The following is a 22028-nucleotide window of genomic DNA, read 5'->3' on the forward strand; positions in this document are numbered from 1 at the left end:
GTTTTCATCCATGCTTATTGGAAATGTGTGCTTTCTGGTCCTCAAAAAGACGCAGACAGCTTTGAACTACTAAAAAATCTTGGAGTATGAGATATACGCTGTAAAATCACGCATAGAAAGTGCTGGCTCTGAAAGCATATGTATACCTATGAAGGTGCTGATCGATCTGTGCTATTTAGGAAAAGAAATTCTGAAGCAGAGCTGGCTGTGAAAAAATGCAAATAATAAAATGTAGCTAGAGGTCCTTAAGGCTTCTTAAGCTCTAACCTTGTTATGAAGAATGGCGAAGTCGAGCTGCCTAATGCAGATGTCTGAGTTACAAAAATAACCAGATGTCCTGATTAGCAGAAGCAAATGTTCTTCCCTTAATCCACGTGAAATTATATTCAAAGGCTCTCCGGATGTAATGCTTGTGTAAATAAGGCACCAACAAACATTGGAATAGAAAGGGCCATTGGCCAACTAGCTTGCAAGGCTTGAAAGCTTGAATATTAAAAACAAATTTACCACTGCTGACTCTCTTAAATTCACAGAACAGAAATGTTAAGCAGGGCTGCTTCCCGGGGAACGTGGAAAGACTGTTCTCATTAGCCATATTTTCTCTCTCTCTTTCTCTCTCCCTCTCGTTTGAGAAATGTCTATAAAGTGAAGCTCTTTTTTTTAAAAGAATTTCCTTAAATGGCTAGTTCCCTGCACCTGGATTTCTGCTGGATTTTTTAACTACAACTCAGATCCGTGCTCTTCAAGATGCCTGTTTATCATGTCTTTCATGTTTTAACATTAAACTGAATATGCTGTTCTCACAATGTTAAGACTCCCCACACCTTTTAGTTATTCTTTCTAACAATCCGATAATTAATAAGTTAAATCAGCTTGGTAAGAAACTCTTCCTGCTGTCACAAAGCTCCATTATCATCTCATTGCTTTGAAAACGTGCATTTTTTTCTAATCTGCAAATTATTGATGTGAATGAAAAGTAAGGAAAAATACGAAGGCACCATTCAATAGGTTAAAAAAAGAATCCTCTCCTTTTTATTTGGGAAAAAAAAATTAGAAACTCTTGTTGAGGGCTGCATTAACCAAACTGGGACTTGTGTGAACATGTGTGTGTGTGGCTGGCTGGGGGGGCAGTGCTGTGCTTTTCCATTTTCACTGCTGTCAGAGCTTCAATTATAAGAATTCAGTTTCTGGTAGGTACCTGAGCTGCTTGGGCACGAATTCGAACTTCAGTTCTTTAGGCACCATGTAAACATTTGGGAAGGGTGGGCAGGGACAGAAGTCCTTGTGAGGAGTTCATAAATGCAGTGGAGGAGAAAAATATCCCGAGCAGGATCCGTGCAGCGGGATAATAGCTGTATAATCATGGTATAAGCATGCATGCCAGTCTGCAGAGCAGGCAGTGAGCTGGAAGGCCAGTCGTGCTCGTTTTCCTTTTGCTTTTCTGATAGCAAGTCGCTGCAAGACAGGCTGCAGCGACTGCTCACTCTCAGTCATTCTGATGCTGAGCCATAAACCCCGTGTAAAAGTACCATTTCACTTGAAACTTGGAAGGGCTGGGAAACTTGCCTGTGCCTTCATTCCGGGCTGAAGTCACCCCCTTGTGCCTACATACTGCAATTTATGGTGTTCTCTAAAAGGATCTAATCTCGGGGAATGTTCGGAGCAGCAAATGCCAAAGAGGAATGGGCTCTAATACTTAGCTCTGCATTTTCATTGCTGTGGATCTCCCTGTGTGTTACAGCTGTCATTTTTGTTTTATCTACCGAACAGGCAGAGAATTGCCTTCAAACTTGATGTTTTTACACTTGTTTTTTTTTCCCCTCAACATTACCAACGTTAAGGACCGCTTTTATATAGTGCAGTGACTTAGCTAAATAAGCCTCAATTTGAATACTTCAGGCCTCATGGGAGGCGAAAAAGGAGAAGCTATTGTTAAGTGTTTTTAAGTGGGGGTTAGCCCAGTAATTTTTTTAACAGTAATACTGCTTTCAGGCGGACATTGGCTATGCCAGGATTCATCCAGGCACTGTTTGAAATGGCTGAGATATTTATAAACTGACAGACAGCATTTATAAAATCAGGATGCTGACAGTCCCTTAACGATAACAATGGGCTTGGACTCATCTATCACTTACAAAGGTTATTGGAAAGGGAACGTAAGGCTTATATGTGCCTGTAGTCTTAGCCTGGCACTTATTTCCACACATCTCTCTCTTTTCTCTCCTCCCTCCCTCTCTCCTCCCCTTCTCAGTGCACTCTGCCTGACATGGGCATCAGACAATTGCAGCTAATTCCCCCCGTGCCTTTACCCAGCGATTCCTTGTCCTGTTTCCTGCGATCAATGATGCAAATTAGGAGACGGTTTCGTAGCATCTTGGGGCAGCAACCCGCCCAGACCAAACAAGAGAAACATCTGGGCTGCTGGCAGGCTGCTGGCGTGAATTGGGAAAGAAGAAGTGTGCGGTGACTGACAGGCTTAACCCGGGGCTGGGCAGGGGTTAAGCAGGCCTTCTGCTTCATTTTCCTTTCATCTAGCACCAGTCTGCAGGCAGAATGCTGATGTACCTCCTTTCTCAGCCAGGCAGGAGCCACCCAACGCGGTCCCCCTCTGCCCTTGGTGAGGAGGAGCAAGTGCATCGTGGGGACGCTTCAAGAAACATTAAGGAGCATGCCAGTGATTTTCCAGCTCTGCAAAAACATCCGAATGCACCTAGGAGCCTGAGGGTCAGGTCGTAGCAACAAGTTCGCACTGGAAAAAGGGAAAAGGAGTATTTCACTGGTGTGAAAAGCACCTTTTTTTAGCGTGGCAGCAAGCACCGAGGTGGCTACGCCTGGCGTCCGGTTTGCCCTTGAAATATTTACTCTCCTGTACCCGTTCGGACACCGTGTTCCCACTGTATTATTTGCTTAGAGACCTGAAATACCCAAGTAGATTTCCTCCACGCGGTTGGATCTGCTGATATCACTAAAAACACACCCTGCCCCGGCTTCTGCTCCAACTGATGGATACGCGCGCGATGGCTGGAGAGAGGCTTGGCTGGCTTGAGGGGGTCTATTTATCAGGGAACTCGATTAAAATACAGACTGCACATGACATCAAATTTGTAATCATTTTTCCACAGCAAGCCAGCGTTTTCTGTATTGGATGCAGGTGTTTAAAGCAATAGTGTGTTTTAAGGGCCAGTGCAGCACAAATTCTGGCCTTTGGGATAATGACAAGTGTTTTGCCTGCATAAACAATATATTTTTTTTCCCCCTGAGGTCCGCGCACACCTAGTTTCCCTCCAGCTCATCATCTCTGTCAGGTTAATCAATAGGCACCGTATGGCAGAGGGTCAGTAATCAGTGTCATCGTGCCTTTAAATCGTGTTGAAAATTTGCTTAAAGCCTGGGCCAATTAACATCGAGATGATGAATGGATGGGTAGATGGGAAGAGCCTGGCGCTCAGGGGCTTTGTGAGAAGGAGATGCTCAGCTGTTGAGCAGCAGACACCAGCGAATAAAATCAGCCATTCATGTGAGCTCAGTCCACCCACTCTTAATGATAATGTCAATCTAGCAAAATATATACACATTGGAGTTGTCATGAGTTCATAAATCAAAGGAGTTTGTCAAAGGCATTCAGATTAACGAGGCAGCAGCAATAACAAGTCAAATTTGCATAGAGAATTGCCCGAATCTCAGTAAATTATGATCCTGTTTTTCATTTGATTATTTGCTAATGTCTCAAGAGGGAGAATGATTATATTAGCATGCAAAATCTACTCCAGAAGTAGAAATCCGAGGTATAGCAGACCAGCGCACGATGACAATTAATCAGTTTCTGCATACTAGCATAAACGCGCAAGGCCCAGAAATGAACTCCTTTTTTTATTATTATTTCTCCTTGCTACTGATCCAAATGGTTCAGCTTGACAGAGACTTTATATTGCTTTAACAGTGTTCTGAATTGTGCCTGCAGGCAAGACATAGTTATGCAGCTATAACCAACCTATCCATCTGCCAACCAGATTGGAATTCTCCTATCCAAGGCTTCCATTAACCCCCACTGACAGCTCCAAACAGGATTAAGAATTTGAAAGCATAAAAAATAGTTGTGCTCCTCGCATAGACACACACTTCTCCCCCACCCCCAGCTCCCCGCACTCGGAAAAAAAAAAAAAAAAGCAAAAAAAAAAAAAAAAAAGCTGCATCTGTACAGTTTTATAATTAGTGCCGGGCAGAAGAGCCCCAAAGAAAGCCTCCCCCAGTTGGCAGGGCTTTGATTTCCACCATGACGAGCGAGGCGGTACTAAAGGTAGCTCTGCCCAATTGGTAGTCCCTGGGAGTGCATTTATCCACGTATTATAGCTCGTTCCCAGCAGTGTTTTGCTGGGCTGCGTACACAAAATGCTGCGTGTCATCTCCCATCAAGTGCTTCAGTCTGGGGACTGCGTATGCGTTGTAGCATGGTGTGTTTAGCGGCGGAGGAGGCTTCACGGGGAGAGTTAAATAGTAATAATTTCGTAGTGGTCTTTAAGACAACCTGCCTCGGAATTATATTCTGTTAATTACAGGCTGAAGTTTTAAATGCAAATCAGATTTAAAAGGCTCTCGTTACAGACAGGAGCCATTTTAGGAGAAACAAACTATGGAGGGCGAAGCCCCTTTTCGCAGGAACCTCCTGCTAAAGAGAAATTGTGAAGGTTATGAGAAGTAAGCTTGGGTTTGCTGCTTCCTCTTCCCAGCACTTCCAATGTCATTGTGTGACCTTGGGCAAATCAAAACCAAAAAATTTGTTTTGCCTGTCTGTGGAAACCGTGTGCGCACGTACACGTTACTTATCTCACCACGGCTGATTTGGAGACTTTGGCACTTCTCATCTTATCTTTCTCATCCTTGTTTGAAATAAAAGAGCCTTGAGTTCAGTGCGAACGGTTTTGGCCAGTCTGGCTTTAGTCTGCGAAGGAAGGTTATGGGATTTTTTAGTTTTCCCTGATGAAAGAGAGTTTGTATGGCTTTTCAGCTTTCGGTCTGCACTGGTTTTCTTTGCTCCTTTCACCCTAATAAATTCCATCATTCGTCTACTACGTATCAAGCATAATTGCTGCAGATCTTTAATATTCTCGGCAAGTACACCCAAAATACCGTCTGGATACCAAGTGCTCCTTTCCGGCTCTGTGCCTGAGACGTGCGTTTCAGTAACCACGAGAGGGTGCTCGGAGCAGCTCCTCCCTTTGTCTGCCTCTCTTGTGGCAGAGAGCATCGCCCAAGTCCTGCCGAGGCAAACCTTGCTCTGACCTCGCGCATTTTTATCCTTCCTCCCACCTTGTTCAGCAAGGAGAAATATCGAGGTGCCCCGTTTCAGCCCATTATCTTGTGCTCTTCCCGTGGCCGTGGCTAAGCGTTGCCCTGTCGAGTGTCACTTGCTTCCACGCAGCCACGGTTAGTCCTGAAATACGCAGGGTCTTGTACCTGCCCCTGGATCGATGGCTTCCCTCTTCGTGAGAAACGAGTGGGAGTTACAAACATCTGTGCTTTTTTTTTTTTTAGTGTGATGACTTTCCAGTCATTCTGTCTTCACCGAGCGTAACTTGCTTGCCGACAAAAAGTGCACAAGCAGCGCTCCTCTGTAATGGGCTGCGCTTGGAGCTGCTGCGTTGGTGCTGTAGAGTGGGGAGACGCCAAGCTGTGAGCCACCATATGCACTTGGCAGTCTTTGTCTGGTCTTTGTTCAGCCAACCTCTTAGCCTTGCCACCTATAAAGATAATGAATGCAAAACGGTCCTCTGCTCGCTCTTAAAATCGGATGCTCGGCTTAAAGAAAAAGGAGATAACTTGATGCTTTGCAGTAGCTAGGAATTTCCCACTAAGGGCTGGTGATTCACCGTCAGATTTTCCTCCTTTTTGCGATTTTTGGAGGGAGAATCTTAAATGGTTTGAAAGGCAAGAAGAAGGCAAGCTTTCAGTTCCATAAAAAAGATTCTTTGGAGTGGGAAAACATCTTAGCACTTGCAGTAGGGAAGGGGATGACTGGTGGAAAAGCATCCAAGAAGAATGAACAACCCCATGAGTCCAGGAGATGCACAGCGCCCACCTCGGGTTCTTACATTTCTCTCCCTTGGTCTTTTTCTCCAAAGCACAAAAATTTAAACCTTCTTTTGAATCCCACCACTTGGTAAACTGTATTTCATGAGTAGAAAAGAGCAGTTTTAACGTTTGGCATTCCTTTGTGGAGATATGTGATTCTAGCTGGAGTGTTTTTACGATCACAGTCCTTTCTAGGCTGGATTTAATGTAATAACTTGGTCCTGGCAGAGGCCTCACATGAAAACTTTTAAAAGCTGGCTTCTTCCAGCGATTTATCAGGCCCGTTTAGGATTGATTTCCATTATAAAACCCTAGTTACAGCATCCCAGATGTCATGGTGCCTTGCGAGCCCTGTATCTTGTTCAGACAAACAACCAAAAACCAACAAAGATCAGTAGCTGGTCTGCAAGCCTCGACTTCCACCCAATCCTCTTGACCAATTGATGACATCCCAAGCGTGTGTGTGTGTTTGTTTTCCCTTCCCTGCCTTTTCCCAACAAACAGCTTACATCCCACATCTCCTGGCTGTGCCTCTTCTTCCCCTTCAGCAGAGCTGAGTTGTCTGGACCCCGGCTGATGACTGTGCTGCAGCGGGCACCCTGCTCCTCTGCTCGCCCTGCTTTGCCGTGCTGCTGCTCCTCCTTTTACCAACAGACACCACTTCTGCCTCCCAAGCTGCTGGGCTGGAAGCTGGTTCTAGAAGAAATCAGGCAGAGCCGTGCTCTGCAAAGGACAGGTTATTTTGGGGGCGAGGAGGCACAAGCACAAAACGCACACTTCTGCTTGAAATCCTGCACTCTGGAGCTTGTCTGCGAGCAACTGGAAAACCACCCTTTTCCTGGCAGAGCTCTCCCTAAGCAGTTTTTCTGTATCTCTTTAAAACCTGTTTAGTTACTCACTACTGAATGCGTGGGAATGTGGCCTAAGGCTACGAATACTGTGGTGATCAAACTGATTTTAGATGTGTATGTGGGATTCCCCCAAAGCTGGCTGTCATTACTCTGTCAGCGCAGTAGCTGAACCCCTGCAAAGAAACTGTCTTCTGGAGTAGCTGGCTTTGTCAGCAAGGACAGGGTTCCCCCCGCATACCCAGCACTTTTTAACCAAATGTTTGCTAAAGATTGTACGCGTCTTGAGATAAACAATGTCCTGGCTTTACTCTAAAGCAAGTAATAATTGGCTTTAACGGCGAGGTCAACAACAAAAAGCTCCCGGAGTTCTTTCTTATTTGTGCTGAAAAAGCCCTCGTATTTCTTTTTTCTTCTCCCCCTTCCCTCGTCTTTCCTGATGCTCTTCTCTGGAGGTGGTGGTTTCAGTTTTGCAGCCTCAGTCTTTCTAGAAACGGTGTTTGTGTGTGCAGCTTCAGGGGGCAGAAGTGAAAAACACAGCCATGGTATCATTTGCTACCTACTTTTTTTTTTTTAAAGGACCTGACAACCTCTTACACAGGAATTTAGCTTAATTAAATTTCTCTATGATTTTTGGCAGCCCAGCAGACTCACTACAATTAATAATTGTTGGACAGATTAAAGCATAGGGGCAGAGGGAACAGTTGCACCCATTCCTGGTCTTTTGTTTTCCTCAGGTTCTGCTGTTTTAAATAGTTCCGGGGTGCTGGGGAGCACTGGTGTTACCGTGCTGACCCAGCCATTATTTCAGCTTTTCCAAGAGGCAGTTATTGGTAATTTCGGAATAAATCTCCAAAGCACAGTCTTCTTCGATAGACACCTGCACGGTGCTGCATTGCTGTATTGAGGAGAGATTCTTTCTCTGCCATAACAAGCTGTTTGGCTTAAAAGTACAAGTTAGCCTCCGGTGTGCGTATACATAAAATACTGTAGCTTGCATAGTACAAATATTCTGTTTCTTTTCTCCTCGCAGAGTAATATTAGGGATAAGAACTGAATTAAAGCTTACTTTCTTTCACAGAACTCCTCTGAGAGAGAAGACTGTAATAATGATGAGCCCCCTAGGAAGATCATTCCCGAGAAGAATTCACTTAGACAGGTATGTGATCAGTCTCTTTAAAAATGCAATAAAACTTTCTAGCTATTTGAATCCTTAAATGCTTTTGGAAGCTGAAGTCTGACTTATGCTCATGGAAATCCTTTCTTTTCTCCCTTGAAGTCTGAGCTAGTCACAGTATACCCAGGAAAATCAGACACATGGATTTACCTTCCAGGAGAGTCGATGACTCTTTCTAAGGAAATCTAGACTTCTGCTCTCCAGTTTTACCTTTTTCCAGTTGGTATTCATCAAGCACTCTTCAGCCTTTTCTTCTGTTCTTGTTCCTGCCTTGTTTGTAGTATGTTTTGTCTTGCTTCAGATCATGTGCTCAGGAATTTCAAAGCATTCTAGAACAATTAAGTTTTCCATTACCCTTGAAGGTGGATTTTCTTGGAGGTGTTGTCCGGGTTAATAACCTGAAAAATGACCAATATTCTCTTCCACATTCATGTATATGCCTAGTGGGTAGAAAAGATAAAGAGCGGGCTGCTAAACCATAATATCTCAGCCTTTTATGTATAGTAAAGCAAATTTCTTACCAGTTTGTCAACAAATGACATTGTTCACAGCACGGTGATTAGCTGTGTTTCAGGATATCATTGAGATGTATCAGAGCCTTCATCTTTATGCCCAGTCTTCAGTGTGGCCAAAATCCTTGGGTCTTCTGGTAGCTATATGGTGCCTTAGGTGTTGAGAACAGTGTTTGTGGATAAGTTCAAGCTGTAGCCTTAAAGCAAGTACCTTCTTGTCTAGATCATACGAGGTGGTTGCCCGAGATTTTGTGCGTGCGGTAGAAGGAATTTAGATTCTTTGTGTAGGCATCAATAGAAACTATCAAAGCATTTTGAAAGCTCATATTGCTCCTTTTTCTCTATTAATGATGGACAAGAACAAGTTGGGAATTTTCCAACTGTAGAGGAAGAAATCAGACACAGATACATGTGCTTTTTTCCTTCCTAATCAATGAGTAAAGTGATGCTTAATGAAAAGATCTGCATCTCCTAGAGGAAGGAGTGATTACCCTGTCTCACATCTGCGCATATTTTGTAAAACCAAAAAGATCTGTCCTGCAAATGCTGTCAAAGCAGTAATACTCAAAAAGTGCTGAGTGCGGTACTAGTACCTTAGTGGAAAGATGCTAACTTGGTAAATATTGAGTGTACAACTTCATATTTTCTGTCCCTCCCTTAAGACACTGCTGTTAAAATTTCATTATTGGGAAACGTGGACCTACCTGCGCAGAAGAATTGAATGTGTATGTGTGGAGAGAGGGGGAAGTCTGTCTACTTAAACTGCCTTTCTAGTGAAATTTTCTACGTATTTAGTCATTTTTGATTAGTTAGGCATTAGCCATGGCCATAAATGTTTCCTCAGGTAGGTTTGTGGAACAGATGTAGTAGAAGATGGAGGTAATATAAAGGTGCAATGGTTACTTAGGCTTCTGAAGTTGTAAGCAGAAGCTGAAGACCCCCATAGCTTAGTGCTATGGACCTCTCTAGGAGAAATGTAATTTTTCTGTTGACTGTAATGGCTTTTGTAGGAGGATATCTTCAGAAGTCTCAACAAGTGGAGCTGTGTCCTTAGCGTGCTGGCAGGAGGAGGCACGGCTGCTCTGAGGTTGGTGAGGGGCAGCAAGGCAGAAGAGATGCGGAGATCAGCACTGGGAAAGGAAACAGGAACAGGCAATGAACTTGACACTGAGCTGGAACAGTAAAAAGATCTAAGCTATGACAGATTTGGAAGTACGGATGCAAATGTTCAGTTCTTGTTGAGTGCTCGATCTGACAAAATTAAATTTTGAAGGGGAAAACTGAAAATCACAGTATGAAAACAGACGTCAGAAAAAACAATGACAAGTGGCAAAAGTTTTTGGCAACTTTATTTAAGCTAACAAACGAATTTTCACACTGCAAAGTTATAAATTAATTTTAATAGGCTGATCCAGATGGTCCATTTGGAAAATGGATAGCTTGATCTGTTGAAAATTAAACTAAATTTATCTCTCTCATACTTCAAACTGAAGTAAGCGTGAGAAGAGTGCCCATTAAGTCCGGCTCATACAGATGGACCGGCAGGTCACACATGGGACTAATCTGATTCATTTTAAAAATAAATGCATGAGTTATTGAATCAGGTTCCTGTTTCAAGCCCTGCGTGTGAGCGTATGTGTGTGTGTGTGTGTGTGCCGCCCTTTCAAAGGGACTCGCAAATGCTTCAGTGCCTTTTTAACCTGTGTGTTTCCATTTTAATTCAACTTCCTTGCCAAAAAACATAATTAGTTTTCAGTGCCTATCAGTTAGTGTTAGGCCCAAACACTAGATTGATTAGGTCAGGCATTTGTTATTTTAAGGGCTATGTCTCCATTCTTCATTTATGAAGAACACGAGCTCAATAGTCTTGGGGAGAGAGCCGGCCTTTAGAAACCGGGCAGGGGAAGCTCTCTGGGGGCCCCTCCAGCCTTTTAGCTTCTGGGTGTTTTTAACAGAGCCATGAATGCAGATTTGTAAATTTATTGCGGTGCCATCTGTTTTTTGCCTTTTTTTTTTTTTTTCTTTTTTTTTTTTGCAGGAACCGTATTATTGTTGGCTCGTATCTGTCTATTGTGGTGGTCACTCCCCGGGAGCTTGCCCTCATAGTCCCGAGGAAAGTGATGAATAGCGGGGGTCAACATGAATAGGTCACAGGGCAGCTGTCCGGGGCTGCCCTGAACTTGATTACCCCGCTGGTTTTTAAAGAAGACGGCCACAATGCAGCTTGTTTAAAGCCCTGCCCTCCCTTCTCTTCAGCGGAGCAATAATGAAGTGCCTTTCGCCGCCGCGGTTTGTTCTGCGGGGGGAAGCCGAGGCGAAGGTGGCCTCGTGGGGAAGTGCTGGCAGCACACAGCGAGCCTGCCGCCGCGACCCTCCTGCACACCTCGCTTTGGACCCCGCTGTCTGTCTGCAGGCTTCCAGATGGACGTCCAGGGGAAAAAAATCCCCATTCTAACGGGCCCCGTAGCGTTTGCAAGATCTTTCCCCGTTAGCGTTTTGGCACGGAGCGTTACCTCAATTCACTTGTATGAATTTGAGACCGTGTTGTAAAATTACATCTAGCACCTCAAACGTGCTCTAGGCGCTGTTGCGGTGTTAAAGTAGAGGCACGCTGCTCGTAAGGGTTTAGAGTCAATACACAAGCCAACTGGAAGAAGCAGAAAGCAGGCAGAGAAGGTAGGGCAAAGCAAAGCAAAGACAAAAAGCAGATTGCTGGCAGCTGCGGCCTCGTCCCGCTGCCTGGGGCTCTTCTCCGGGCACACACCAAAGTTCTCCAGAAGTATTTCTGCTGTCCCCCTGAATAGGGATGGTTGCACGGTGGGGAGGAGTGAGGGGCTTCAGCCTCCTCCCTTCCCCAGGGGAGATGTCGAGGACGTACGTACCAGGTCTGTAATACTCGCAGGGTTAGCTCTTCTTTTACACTGTTAATGCTTGCTGGTGAGGAGCTGCTGCTTGAAAAGCCTTCTGAAATTGCTAGAGGCACATCCTGGTCTTACTTGTAATAATATTCTTTGTTTATATAAAAAAATATATATGTATATATAAATACATAAATATATATATATATATAAATATATATATTTCATCTCAAAGAAAAGAGAAAAAAAAAAATCCATTTCCATCCCTCTGTAGCTCTTCATGCATGTTAAAAAACTAGCCAACCTGGGTTGTGCTGGAGCCTGAGTTACAATGGGAATGCTGCCTTGTGGCAGAAAGGCCACTGGGCTCTTTCAGCAGTCGTGCTAATAGGAATCTGTCACCCTGCTGCATTTCTGCATTCCTCTGTAATTGAGTAAATTGCAAGTGTTGTCTACTCCCCCCTGCCCTTTGTGTCCGTGTCCACTTACCATCCGAAGAACGTGGGCAGTGATAAATAAAGCGCTGAACAGGGCTCTCAACTCTTTGAAAGCAGCGTGTTGCCAGCCCCCTAGTTATATTTCTTTAAGTGTTTATGTTTTTCTGTATTCTTTCTCTTGTGTGGCTGGAACCCTGGGGATCCGAAGCCATGAGAGAGGCCAAGAAGCTAACAAAGTAGCTGTCCCCTTGTTAGCTTGTTCCTTTCTTCTTTAAAAAACAAGATGAAAACCATCTGGCTCAGGGCATTACATTTTCCTCCCCCATGCACCTCTATAGATGAAGAGTTTCACCTGCAGTGAGGGTTTACATTGATTAGGGAGGGAGCAGTAATTCAAGCCTCCATCCACTTCAGTGGTACTTTGCAGTCTTTAAAGGTGCTGACCCATTGAGTTAAACTGTCAAGGGAGGATAAAAAAGGAGCTTCATCCCGGGAGGTAACAGCTGCCAGGTTTTCAACACCTTGCACGCTGCTGGAGAAATGTCACAAATTGTCAATGGGAAGAAAAATCGCTCGGCTGCCATCTTCCCTTAATGACGTGCCTTATAAAATGAAAGATTTAAGGGTTGAAAAACCAGCGAGTGGCTGGCGGGGAAAAGAAAAATCCGGAGGGATTTTGAACAATGGGGCCAACAAGATTGTGCCCTGAAAGACTGTGAGTGCGGCCTCCCAGTTGGAACAAGGGTTCAGACGGGGATGGCCAGTTTGGCACGGTGGCACAAGAGGCGAGTGAAAGCAGCAGCAGCACTGAAGTCTAATATTGCTGTGTCCCTATTAAAAAAAAAAAAAAAAAAGTCTGATTCATAAGCCAGTGAACTGAGAGAAGACATACTGTATTTCTGCTCTTTTGAGGACAATTTGTTTTCAAGCAGCTACCAGATGGCTAAATACCACGACATTTCCTCCTTTCTTTTTTTCTTCGTTATTTTAACAAGAGACGGAGTTCTCTTTGCTCTTTGTTTTTGTTTGTTTTCGTGCTTTTACTTGGCTGAACAACCCTGTGGTGGCTGGGCATTGTGGCACACTCCCCCCCCCTCTTTGCCCTTATGCATTGATGGATGAGGAAAAAAAAGATCTCCAGCTTTAATGCAATTTCAGATAACAGGCAGATTGGAGTAAGGCGTATTGTTTGTATCTTGAGTGTTTTTTTGTTTTAGGGGCTTTTTCTTTTTTTCCCTGTTTGTTTTAGGTAAGTCATTTTAATTGTACTGAGTAATTAGAAGGTACACACAGCCAAGGGAGCTTTGTTATGGTAATTGCTCAAAAAACCCACTCCCCAACTACCATTGCCATGTGTTGAGACACTTCTTCCCTCTAGTGGCAATATTAAGGACTCTGGCTTTCGCAGTAGGCAAGGTGTAATTGCAATATGACAAACTGTGCTTTAGGGAAAATGCTGTGAATGATCTAGTTTTTTTTGTTTGGCTGGTCTTTATTATGTCTTATGGCTTTTTTGTGGAGGCTACCCTTCCCAAAGACTGGGCTCCAGATAACAAAAATTTAGTCTTAAGAAAATAATTGCAGCGAATCATGGGGAATGTTTTACAGCTTGACTTAATTCTAGTCTTCTTTTTAATTACCTGTTTATAAAAACGTTTTTAAATTTGCTGAGATTACTTAATTCTTTCAGAAGAAGCACCTCATTTGAAATAAATAAATAAATTGCATTTATTTTAAATAGTCCATGTGAAAGACCTTTAAAGGGTAATTAATGCAAGTCTCCTAAGACTCTAAGTAAGATGAAAGCGATCTTTCCAAATCTGCTGGAGTGATTTGTTTATATAACTTCCCACTTCTGCTGAATTCTTCGGAGTCTAATAACTTTTTTTCTAACCGTTTGGCAATTTGTGCTTAGCTACAAAAGCCCTTGTTCAAAAAGAACAGTTTAATAATCTTTTCCCTGAAAATGACTTGAAGGGAGGGTATGGGTTTTGTCTTTTTGCTGCGTTTTTATTAGTGTTATCTTTCTCTGATAAATCATGTAATTATTAACTATTGGGGGGGGAGAAAAATCTTATTGAGCTCATGGGCTGCAGCTTCTATTAAAAAGTGGAGTTTTGTTCAGGGACTGGGGATTCGCTGGATAAATGGCCGAAGAAATGGATTGCAGTTGGCAGAAAAGCTGCACACGCAGCGCTGCCTTGGGTTGGAGGCTTCAGCTTGGCATTGAGCGTTCATCCACAGCCGACACAAGGAGAAATGTTTACGTGTTTGTGTCAAAGAGCAGGATCGCACTTTCTTTAAAAAGAAAAATGTAACCAAAGACACTTACGGAATGAGATCGGATACAGCTCTATCTTTAGTGAACTATAGGCTAGCGTCTCTGTGGCATTTTAAGCCTTTGGCTGCGAGTGAATACAGCTTTGTGGTTCCCCTGCTTCTGACATGATTTGGGGTTGCCATATATCTGTAGGATTTTTTTTTTTTTTTTTTCATTAGAGCTTGTTTTGCTATAGGGCTGCTTAACACTGTTCTCAAACGGCTTTTGCAAGGTTAAAGGAATGCAGCTCGGTAACAAGTTTGTGTCATTTTAAATATATACCTCCTAGTAAATAAGGAGGAGCCTTGCAATCAATCCCTTTTAGTGTGTTATATGTTTCACCTGACAACTAAACCCTCTATTGATTAACCATTACTTTGTTAGATAATCTCGTGTCATTGAAGCCTCTGTAAAAATTAAACTCTTTAAAATGTTTTACCCTAGCAGCAGTGCGAAAATTGAAAACTTGTTCAGAATTACAGCCGGCTTCCACAAAGAGGGTAGTTTTCCCCAAACTGGTTTATGTTTGCATGCTTTATATGCAATATAAAAACATATTAAAGCACTCCAACGCAAAGCTATCTGCCTGTGGCGTTGAACCAGGCTACCACTTCAGCCTGCTTTTCCTTGGTGAAGAAGCCTCTTATCTTGATGAAAGGTGAGGAGAAACTTGAACGGTTTTGGCGCAAGTTAGATGAGATTCATAAAAGGGTCGAGCTGTAAAGGTGAGCTGAGAAATTTGCTTTTCTGTGACTTGGTTCTGGTTTTGATTTTCGTATTTTTCTTCCAGATTAGTCAGTGTTCCCATAGTCATCGGAGCTGATGAAAGGAGGTGCTCTGGTGTTGCAGTGTAACGTGAGACACCATCCAGTGTTTCACCTAAACGTAGGGCTCTGCAGTATTATTTCATGATATGACAGTCATTCTGCTTCCAGTTTTGTCTTTTTCACTTGTAGCTGTTAGTGTACAGACACAATACGACCATACCAGGTGAAACCACATCTCCATGTACAGCAGTGATCTGGTGTCTTATTGCTGCCTGCAGAGAAACAGTAGAAGACAACCTCCACACTATATTCTTCCAGCTTCTCATGGCTGGACTTCATGAGCCAAATGCAGCATCTTTTCCACATTATCAATAGATTTCCTTTGAGACCTACTAAGTAGAGTGACATGACCTCTTTCCCCCCCTCCCAGACAGTAAGGGAGAACTTGACTTCTGCATTTTTGCTTGAAGTTTTTTGGCTGAATTATAGAATACACATCTTCTGTATCTCCTTTATTCATCACACGTAGCTAGTAATGCATTCTTCTCTGAGAGTATGAAAAGAAGAACAGGAGAACTGTACAAACATAGTAAGGGACACGGAGCTGACAATCGCTGTTTGTGTGTTTTATTCTCAAATCTGTATCCCAATGGGTTGATTCCATAATACACACTCCTTTTAATTTTCTTTTTTCCCTACTACTTTTACTGGGAAACGAGCTGCTGAAGGACTAAATGATTGGTAATTTGGTGCTTACGTAGGTCTTTACATAACAAAATTAATGTACAAAAGTTGGCTCTCACAACAAAAATAAGTTCTTGTCTCACTTCCGTGGCTGAAAAATTTGGGAAGGAGAGATTTAAATATCACTGGCTAGTGGTCCAAGGGCAGAGGGGTGTTAACATGGGAATGCCCAGGTCCATCTGCACTGTCGGTGGGAGATGCTATATAGTGAGAGCAAGGAGGTCTGGCCTCTCTCTGCTCTCCATTCCCCTCCTGCTCATGCAGCCCCTACAGCTGTTGCTCCAGGGGATATCCCTGCCAAATACTCCATGGACGTGCTGTTCCTGAGTTCGTTTAATCCCCCTTTCCACTTGCTGATGTTGTTTCTCTCTATGGCATCCTGTGGCAGCAAGTTCCAGAAGTTCACTGCCTGCTCTATGAACTGTTTCCTTTTAGCTGCTTTAAATAATGAAAATAAAGAAAAATAAAGCAATACGATGGAATATTTATTTGTCTATATTCTGATGTGCATCCAGCTTTTGAGTAGTAGTGTGGTGAGCTTCCTTCTCATAAAGTTCTCTTCTTTTTTTTTTTTTATAGATTCAGCCTGCCTGTATTATTTTACATAGTGTGTTTGGATTATCCACTCTTTCCCATTTGTATATCTGAGAGAAAGCCTGGTGTAAGTCTGGCTTTTAAAAAGCTGGCTTGTTACCAAGGTTTTTGCATACCTGTCCTGGGAGGAAAAAGACTGAAAAGATGGGAGTTTGGTTCATGGTTCAGTTCATGAAGCCACAGGCTACCGTGTTTCTTTCAGTGAATGTTTTTGTGGCTGAGCTTTCCGTCTGCAAAGGGGAGTTAGCATTAGCTTTCTGTGAGTCAGGGCCTCATAAAAATTACGGTACATGCGAGGTAAGTTGTGCAGAAACACTGCTGCTGGAATTCTAGGAATGAGACTGCCAATGAGAGAGATCCCAGATTTACAATAAATGGGTTCAATTACACAAATATAACGAACAAGCAAGGAACTTAATCAACTCTTCGCAGTTTTTCATCTCCAGAGTTGTCTGAATGTCAGTGCAAAGCAGATGGCGCCAACTTTTCTGTCCACCAGTTGAGCCGCTGCATCTAAGCCACAATTTAACGTAGTTTATGCTACCCCGATCTTTCTTCTGAAGAAAAAGTGCTGTGCATACCAGAGTGATGGTTTTATGACGCTGGCAAATATTTGCGAGAGGCTGAGCTGAGTCCCTCAGACTTCTGTTTGCTTGTGGCCTAATCCCGCTTTGAACCTAACCCCCCCCTGCTGAAAGATGCGCTCTGTTCGGCCACACGGCGCTCTGACAGGGTTCGTGTGTTTGAATTTTTCAGGCTCTCCTTCTGGATCTGGAGTCAGAAATTGCTAGCTGGCTGCCAGTCGCAGCAGATAGCAGTGTTAGGGCTTGTAAGGAGATCCGCTGGAGCCAGGGTACTCTGCATTCCTGTCTGTCACTGGCAATTTTCTGGTTAGAGAGCTCACGGGGAAATAAAACGTAAACTGCTGGAGCAGTGGAGAAAATAAGTGTGTTTTTTGTTGTTGTTGTTGTCCTCCTTTTTTGTTTCTGTTTCATGATGAAGTTGGAAGGGGGTCTGTAAAGAAGTCCAGTGGAAGGGACTGTGAATCCCTGAATTTCCCCAGGAGTGTCTGTACTGTGCCGGACCAGTACAGATCGACCTGAAACAGAAAACTGTTTATTCAGTGTGGGCAGTAATGATGTTTAATGAGGATCAGAAGAACTCAGGTGGATAATGTGTGATGCTTGCTGTGGTTATAGGCACCCAGTTCCCATCGGTTGGTGCTTGCCATCCTTCTGAGCTGGAGGCTGTGTCAGGAACACCGCGTTTCTGAACGTACCTCCTATTGCTTAGCACAACCTCCCTTTAATCTCTCTGTGTTCTTGCTCCTGACATCCTTGGCAGCATGTTCCTCTGCTCTGTTGGGTGCTGCTGCTGGCTGTACTTTGTCCAGCCAGGCCTGTGGCAGAGGGATACAAAGGGGAGGACATTTGTGTGGCACTCGGCACAGGGCCTCAACTCAATGAGGGCCTCTGGCTCCATGCAGGTGTTGCCTGCAAGTTTTGTGACCTTGTACAGGGCATATTTATTGTCTTCTGTTAGTACTAGGCCTAGCAAGGTGTTTTTTTTTATCCATTACTGGAGATCTTAAGTGCTACTGTCCTCCTCCTTCTCCTAAAAAAAATTGAGCTTCATCAGGTAGTAGTTAAAATGGTGTTGAACGCAGGTCAGGGAAAGCCTCCATGAGAAACTCCTGAGTTCTTCAGGCATCTTAATTTAAATAGTCTAGTCATCCAAAGTTTGATTTTAGGCACTCTTAATAAGTACTGCCCTTAAAAAAGGGACTCTGAGCAATGTGCTTGGCAAAGACTCCCGCCTGAACATCCCCTGTGCAGGGCAGTGTATGGGTTAAGATAAAGTCATTCTGGTTGAGCAAACTTCCCAAAATCGGGGAAATGAAATACAAGTGAGATGTGGTCTGCCTTTTTTTTCACTTCTCATTATAATCCTTTGTACTCTCCCTATGTATTTTTACCCGATAAAGACAGGAGAAGTTTATTAACATCTGCCTTGCGCTTTGGTAACGAGTGTACAGAAATCACCTTGCTTTAGCTGTTCAAAGACTGAGATAAGATTTTTTTTCCCTTTCTCAGAGGAAAAGAGGAGAAAAATCTCTTCAATCTATGTATCTCAGAACTATAAAACTGTGCATCGCTTCCGAGAGAACATGCATGCCCTCAACAGAGGTTTTTGGTGCAGATTGGTTTATTTTCATTTGAAACTTTTACACCTTAGGAAAAAGGAAATACGGTAGCACTGTTGTGGGTTCTCGTGCCAAAAATGTGGTGCCTGAAAGAAAATTGTGTTCTTCTATTCATAACCATTTTAATCTTTCTGCAGACCTACAACAGCTGTGCCAGACTGTGCTTAAACCAGGAAACGGTGTGTCTAGGAAGCACGGCTATGAAGACTGAAAATTGTGTGGCCAAAGTAAGTAAAAAGAACGTCTTTGGTTTGCAGAGTTATTTGTTGTATTGTTCACTGTTATTCAAAGAAAAGTTCTTATTAAAAATTACACTTCGAAAAAGTATTTAAATAGTAAGTATTTAAGTATTTTGGGTAGGCTTTTCTGTCCTTCAATGCAGTTTTGAGATGTGGTGTTTCCCTCTGGTGGAAATGATTACTCGAGTTCTGAGCTATCTGGAACTGAAGGGTTTATTCTCCTCTACAAGTAATAGGCTTTTCCAGTGGCATGACCTATTCCTGCCATGTAATTAGCTGTGGCAACTTCAAATGATAAATGATCCAGATACATGCTAAAATACTTCATGAGAACTCTTTATATCATGTTTAGGGGAGGGGGAGGAGGGCGATACGGCAGTTAGAGCAGTAAGAAAATGGGTATCTGAATGCATCAGAGAAAAGACATTCCTTGAGAATTGTGTTAGATACGATCAGAACAAACGAGGTGCCAGCAGCCACCCTCTTTTCTTAAAATTTAGCATAACTGCAGTAAAATAGGATACATGCAGGGTTGTTTGTGGGTGGAAAACATTTGAACCATGATGCAATAAGTATAAAAAGGCTGTGTGAAGGATCTGCTTAGCCTTGTATAAGCTTCGTATTTCCACTGAAAGGAAGTTTAGAATGGGCATGCAGGACAGATCAGTGCACTCAGCCATCTGTTACTGAAACCAGCTGGCATTTTGTTGCTCCTCTGTCACCACAACCTGACCACTTGAAAGCCTGTTTTCTCTTTCGTTTTTTCAGTTCCTTGATTTTCTTGAAGACCCTTTTGTGTTTCATAACTCTGAAGGTGCCTTGTCCCTTTGGGACCCTTTTTTTGTATTGACCTTTAAGATAATCTCCCAGCTAAATCTTTGCTTTGGGATTTTTCTGGTGAAATGTGGATGCTTCGTTATCTTTGTTTTCTGATAGTGAATTGGCCATCATAAGTTTATCGTGGTGCATGCAGGTGGCTTAGCACTTGTAAACTGTGCTTGACATGCAAGGTTGCCTTCCAGTGAGGAGGCACTTCAGAGGGAGGCTACCAGCCCTGCTACAACGTGGTAATATTTAATACCCAAACCTTCATTCCTAGCTTAAGATCAATGGTATTGCACATTGCTTTCTAAGGATCTTTATGATGCTAAGTGGGTGAAGCACATATAGCATATAAGCATATAGCACTATTTTGATGCCACGAGCAGCTCACAGCAAGCTAGCTAGAGCAAACCCACTCAACCCCATGTGCTTCACAGCACAGGGCCTTTTTGGACCTGATCACCTTACTAAGGAGCAAGGATGTGCAAGTACAGCTCATTTAAGTCATGCCTCTTCTAACTTAAATGATATACCTTTAACATCCTAATGCCCCATATAATAGACTCTCGTAAAGCATCGTGTTCAGTGGGGATCATGGTAAGACTTCTTTCATGTTATTGGGATGAATTTGAACTGTCATGGAAAGGTGTATGTTCTTAAGTATTGCATCTATATGCTCTATGACTAGATATGTATAGTCACACCTACTGTATATACTGTTATATGGCTATACAGACTATACATACTAAGCTATACGATATATATATATCCATATATATAGTCCTTATGAAATAAAAATAAGGACTTTTCTGGGGATATATTTCCCCTACTATTAGCTTGTCTGGCTGTTACACCCCCTTCCCCTTGCCTTCTAAACTACAAACCAAAGTGAAATAGGTTCTAAGAAATTTCACATTCCAGAAGTGTTGAAGCATTTAAAAATCCAGTTAGCTGGATGCAGATGGCTCAGTGATGGCATAGGCAAATGGCACAACTGTTAAATGTTCCCTCGGTGCAGGGCTTAAACGGGATTTAAGGAGTTCAGAGGCCTTCTCCTAGCCTTACGCACATGGCGAGTTTTATCCTCCATGATTGATGTGTCTTAGGGCTTTGGACATTAAAATGTTTTGTCAGGGGGGTGAATGCTGGAAAGCATGAGCGTGGGTTGCTTTATCTGCAGCACTTTTCCAAAAGTATTATAGGGTTTTTATTAATTTATTTTTGTTTAAAACCGGCAGTGGAAGGCAGAAAGGATTACTTTGGAAATTATGATTCACCTTTTCTGATTCTGCAGTGCAGCATCAGCCCTGACTGGGAATCACAGTGAGTGCTGTCGTGTCCTTGTCAGAGCTGTCAGTCTGCAAGAGATGAGTTTTCTTCTGAAAACAGGATTTCTGATTCTGCATCTACTTGCAAGCAAAGAAAACTCTGCTCTGCTATGATTACATTAATGCCATTTGCTGATCATGTGCTTGATACTTCAGAAGTCTGTTCAAAGAATGATTTTTCGTTTCTCTTGAGGCCATGCACATCAATATTGAGATATCTTTTTTTTTTCAGACTGAAGCACTGCCCATCCATCAAGCTCTCTTGTTAATGAGTACTTCTGTACAGGACATTCAGGTGCAACCTACCAAGCTGACAAAGATCAGCTTTGTTTCTAAAATGGTGGAAAATGAATGTGTGTGTGTATATATACACACACAAGATTCTCAAGTATGCAAAGTAGCATAGGGTTACTGGGTTTTCAACCACTCAAGGAGCTCTGTGCTAGTGAGTTAGTCTGCCCAGTCGTCTGGATGATGCCAAGCTGACTGTCCACAGCCAGGTGCTCAGTGGTATTTGCAAGCCTGTGGATTATCTAGTTTTATTCAGGCACTTAAAAATAGAATATCCTGTTCTGATTAATCTTTGCATGTTGTACTTAGCCTTGCTTTTCTGGTATGTTTGTCCTCTGAAACTCCCTTGTTGGGACCCGGGCGTATGTGGTTAGAAGCAGATAAGGCACAATAAAAATTGTTTCAAGTGTGCACATGTTTTGACTGAAGAGGAGGGATCATAAATTAAAAGCTATATATTTAGGTGCACAGATGTCACCTGCGTGATCTGTAACAGCAGTTCTTTCATCCTCAGGAGCTCTTCCATTAATCTTTCGGCATGTCGCTGCCCATTGCCTTTGAGTGGTCAACAAGTGCGATGTATATTTAACCTAATGTCTTTGAAAAGTAAATGTACTTTCTAATTGTGTTATTACATATGTACACACACACACAAATCCTCCTGCTTGGTCCCTTTTAGAAAGCAGAAAATGTTTGCAAGAGGATTTCTTGTTACGACGCTACTGGTGTGCAACCACAAGCGGATGGCTTCCTCAGAAATTTGTGCTAGGTGCTTAAATAAGGTAGAAATGTAGCATGAACCTGAGCTCCAAGGACAGG

General features: G+C 43.0%; 1 protein-coding gene across 8 annotated transcripts in view; it reads left to right on the forward strand.

The window, feature by feature from the left end:
* The window catches only part of BTRC (beta-transducin repeat containing E3 ubiquitin protein ligase), a 118730-nt gene that overhangs the window by 40250 nt on the left and 56452 nt on the right, over nt 1–22028 (forward strand). For 4 of the 8 annotated variants that reach the window (XR_014317913.1, XM_082764812.1, XM_082764809.1 and 1 more), the window contains 2 exons: nt 7999–8076; nt 18667–18756. Coding sequence is in view for 7 of the 8 variants with exons in the window: in XM_082764812.1 (XP_082620938.1) it covers nt 7999–8076; nt 18667–18756 (168 nt within the window). In the remaining variant the exon portion in view is untranslated. Of the gene's footprint in view, nt 1–7998; nt 8077–11254; nt 11283–18666; nt 18757–22028 lie in introns of those variants that run through there. The other 4 variants (XM_082764811.1, XM_082764810.1, XM_082764813.1 and 1 more) reach the window with 2 other exon arrangements.

Source organism: Aythya marila (genome assembly GCF_965140915.1).
Source record: "Aythya marila genome assembly, chromosome: 7".
NCBI classification, from domain to species: Eukaryota; Metazoa; Chordata; class Aves; order Anseriformes; family Anatidae; genus Aythya; species Aythya marila.